The sequence below is a fragment of the Morone saxatilis genome, unplaced genomic scaffold, assembly GCF_004916995.1.
Source record: "Morone saxatilis isolate NCDOM2014 unplaced genomic scaffold, NCSU_SB_2.0 Contig20, whole genome shotgun sequence".
NCBI classification, from domain to species: domain Eukaryota; kingdom Metazoa; phylum Chordata; class Actinopteri; family Moronidae; genus Morone; species Morone saxatilis.
The window spans coordinates 24,839,483-24,842,714 of NW_023339763.1; the positions used below are offsets into that span (position 1 = coordinate 24,839,483).

At 37.1% G+C, this 3,232-nt stretch overlaps 1 protein-coding gene across 1 annotated transcript in view; it reads right to left on the reverse strand.

Moving 5' to 3' along the window:
* Nucleotides 1-506: 506 nt before the first annotated feature.
* Nucleotides 507-3,232, reverse strand: part of LOC118332119 (tropomyosin alpha-3 chain-like) — a gene marked incomplete at its 5' end in the record, with an annotated part of 4,296 nt that continues 1,570 nt past the window's right edge. The window contains 3 exon segments of the mRNA XM_035667274.1: nt 507-834; nt 1,994-2,072; nt 2,899-2,968. Of these exon segments, the coding sequence (XP_035523167.1) occupies nt 831-834; nt 1,994-2,072; nt 2,899-2,968 (153 nt within the window).

A 3,232-nucleotide genomic window follows, 5' to 3' on the forward strand; every position in this document is an offset into this window, starting at 1 on the left:
CTTGTATAGTGATACTGTGTGGACCGTATGTTTATCACGTGTAAGAAGTGACACTGCTGAAGCTCACATTCCAATCGATGTTTATCAAAGGTTTGTACGGCCCCTACAGGAATATATAACCAGATATGATACGAAGAGTACTGCGGTCAGGAGAGCACGTGAATAAACGTCCACCAAGACTAGGATGGTAAAAAAAGTCCTTCACTTAGGAACACGATACCACGCAAAACCCCACCGGGAAAGTCGGCCCAATTTTGATTTTCATTTTCACTTTCGGTGAAATTTTCGCGTTGTATTTGAACGAACTCCTCCTAGGGAATTCATCGGATCTGCTTCAAAATTGGTCAGTACAGTCAAAAAATGGTGCTGATTAAAAGTTGTGCTATTTGTACACAATCACAATAATCACAAAAAGTTATTCCTATAAAAGTTATCTACTGCAACCTTAAAACTATAAAATAGAGACATTAAAAAAATGTGTAACAAAAAACAGCCATAGACACAGATGCATTTCTCCCCTCCCATGTTTAACACTGGTACAGAACAGAGTGAAATCAGACACCCGTAAACAGAAAACATACAATAAACAATGTCTAATAGATGACTGATTGAAAAGTTCAGCAGATACATTGAGAAAGTGCTAAAAACAAAGTACAACAGGCACACACATATTTTAACAGCTCAGCAAGTTGAGGAATGAGGAAAGGTGGATGAAACAGAATAAATGGGGCGAGGGACAGACAGAGAAAGAAATGTAGCCAAGAGATGATGTTCAGCAGTTCAGAGTGTTAAAAACCACAACCGGACAGGATGGTGGAGCTTCTGGACGTTTAGCTGAAAATACAAGAAACAAGAGACGGTGTTGAAGTGCACATCTTAACTAACCATCCTCAGCAACATGTCATTGGATGCCCTTCAACAAATCTTTCATGAATTAATAGTTTGTCATAGCAGAGCTTTTCAGTCCTCCTGTTTCAGACAACCAGGGTCCCATCTCACAAAGGGAATTCGCAAGTAATGCTAACACATTTCTACCAAATTAGCTCTCATTCTTGAACTGGTTCCATTGAAGATCCTTGGAACCTTGGTGCAATCTAGGGAACCAGCCCGAGTTTCCACCAGTTTTGAGAGGAACCATAGTAACCATAGATGTGTCACCAACAGAGGGCGCTGCACAATGCACAATGACATAGAATGACATGGTGCTCCGAAAGGTTCAATTGGTGAGTAGGTAACTTTAATATATAAAAAAAAAAGGTTTTGTCATTATTGCTGAAATTTTCACTGTGTTCTGACAGTATTTCTAGACAGATAATATTATATATAAAGAGGCTGTGGATCAGAAGCTTGAAGATAGCTGATTGTTGAGTCTTATTCCCATGGTCCCAAAGCATCTGTACACCTTGGGACGCCCTGGGAATTAAACTCAAAAATAAACTATCTTCCTCATGTACTACAGTCAGGATATAGAGAAAATGTAAGCAATAATGACAAAAATGTTTATATTAAAATTAGCTACTACAGCTTTAAACTTCGATGTTAATTATGTCATTCATCTCTAATGTAAAGACAACAAGATCAGAGAGCAGAATGGATTGCTCTGATTTAAGACAGTGTTTATTACATTTAGTCAATAACTTTATCAGACTCGTCAGTTTTTTTTTATTAGCTGGCTCTATAATAATAGTTTTCGAGTCCAGATATATTACAATGTTAATGCCTAAAGCTATTGTAACTGTTGCTGTAAAGAGATAATAATTCATTATCCATCTAAAAACCAACTATCATTATTTAAGACTGTTGTTACTCTCAAATATTAGGACCTACAGCAGCCAGACAGATCAGTGTACAATAATCTTGAATTTCCCTCGGGATAAATAAAGTATCTATCTATCTTTATCTAATGGTATTTTTATCAAAATTAAAGGAACATTACACTGGCAGGTTCAATAAGCATGCTTCTCACTTGGAAATAACATGTATCACTACTTACATGGAGGTCATGTCATTGAGGGCGTGGTCCAGTTCCTCGCTAATGGCTTTGTACTTGAGTTTCTGTGCATACAGCTCATCTGTATGTCCACACACAGACAAAGGTGTGTTGCAAAGAAGAAGACAAGAGAGGCTGAAATTAGTATTGTTGAAAACGAGGCAAATATAATAAAGACGTTAAGTGACCAGAACAATATACATCCATGTTAATGTATTGGAATTTTAACTCCTGGTTAAAAGCCGGGTTAAACTTTTTTCTAGATGGAGTAAAGGAATATTAAGTAATATTATTATTATCATTATAGGTAATATTACATTATATAATTATGTGTTTATGTTAATAAAATACAATTATATACAGCTCAACTACTACTACATGGGATTGTCTAAAATATTACAGTTCAAATGATTCAAAGCGTTTTGTTATTGAGTTTTTGAGTCTACAGAGTTTTCATCTATGGAGGCTGTTGAACTGCCATGTTTCTATAGCAGCCCTGATCCGGCAGACCAAATACAACAAAAAGATAGGACCTTTTGCGTTTTTCAGGCATTCTGCAGTCAATCTGTAACTACACTGCAACTAGATCATGAGAACTTTCACTCTCTGACTGCATTGGCATCAGAGAATGAATTTCATTGATTGTAGCAAGGTGTGTGTGATACTATACTATATAGACTATATATAATACTATATAAAATGATGAGGGGACCTAAGACATTTTCGGCAGACTGTGCTCCAGACTGCTTGGTTAAACTTGTTTAAGGTTTGAAGTAACTAAAATATGCGACATTGTGGACTGCATGACTTTGTGCAACAGCTTCCTTCTTTCTGGAAAATCAGTAAATTCTAATTGTATTTAAGAAGTACACTAGTAATGGTGGGAAGTGGTCAGTATTGTACTGTACCTTCCAGATCATCTATAGTCTTCTCTAGCTTGGCCACAGATCTCTCAGCAAACTCAGCTCGGGTCTCAGCCTGAGGCACAAAACACAAGTCAACAAATAAAGTCAACAAATTATAACGAGCAGAATATGGTATATGGACTGTACTTATATAGCGCCTTTCTAGTCTTTTAATCACTCAATGCACTGTACACTACATGCCATACTCACCCTATTCACACACAATTATATACTGATGGCCGTGCCAACTGCTCATCAGAACAGAAACTAAGCATTCACACCCACAGTCACACACCAATGCACAGCATTTGGAGCAATCTGGGGTTCAGTATCTTGC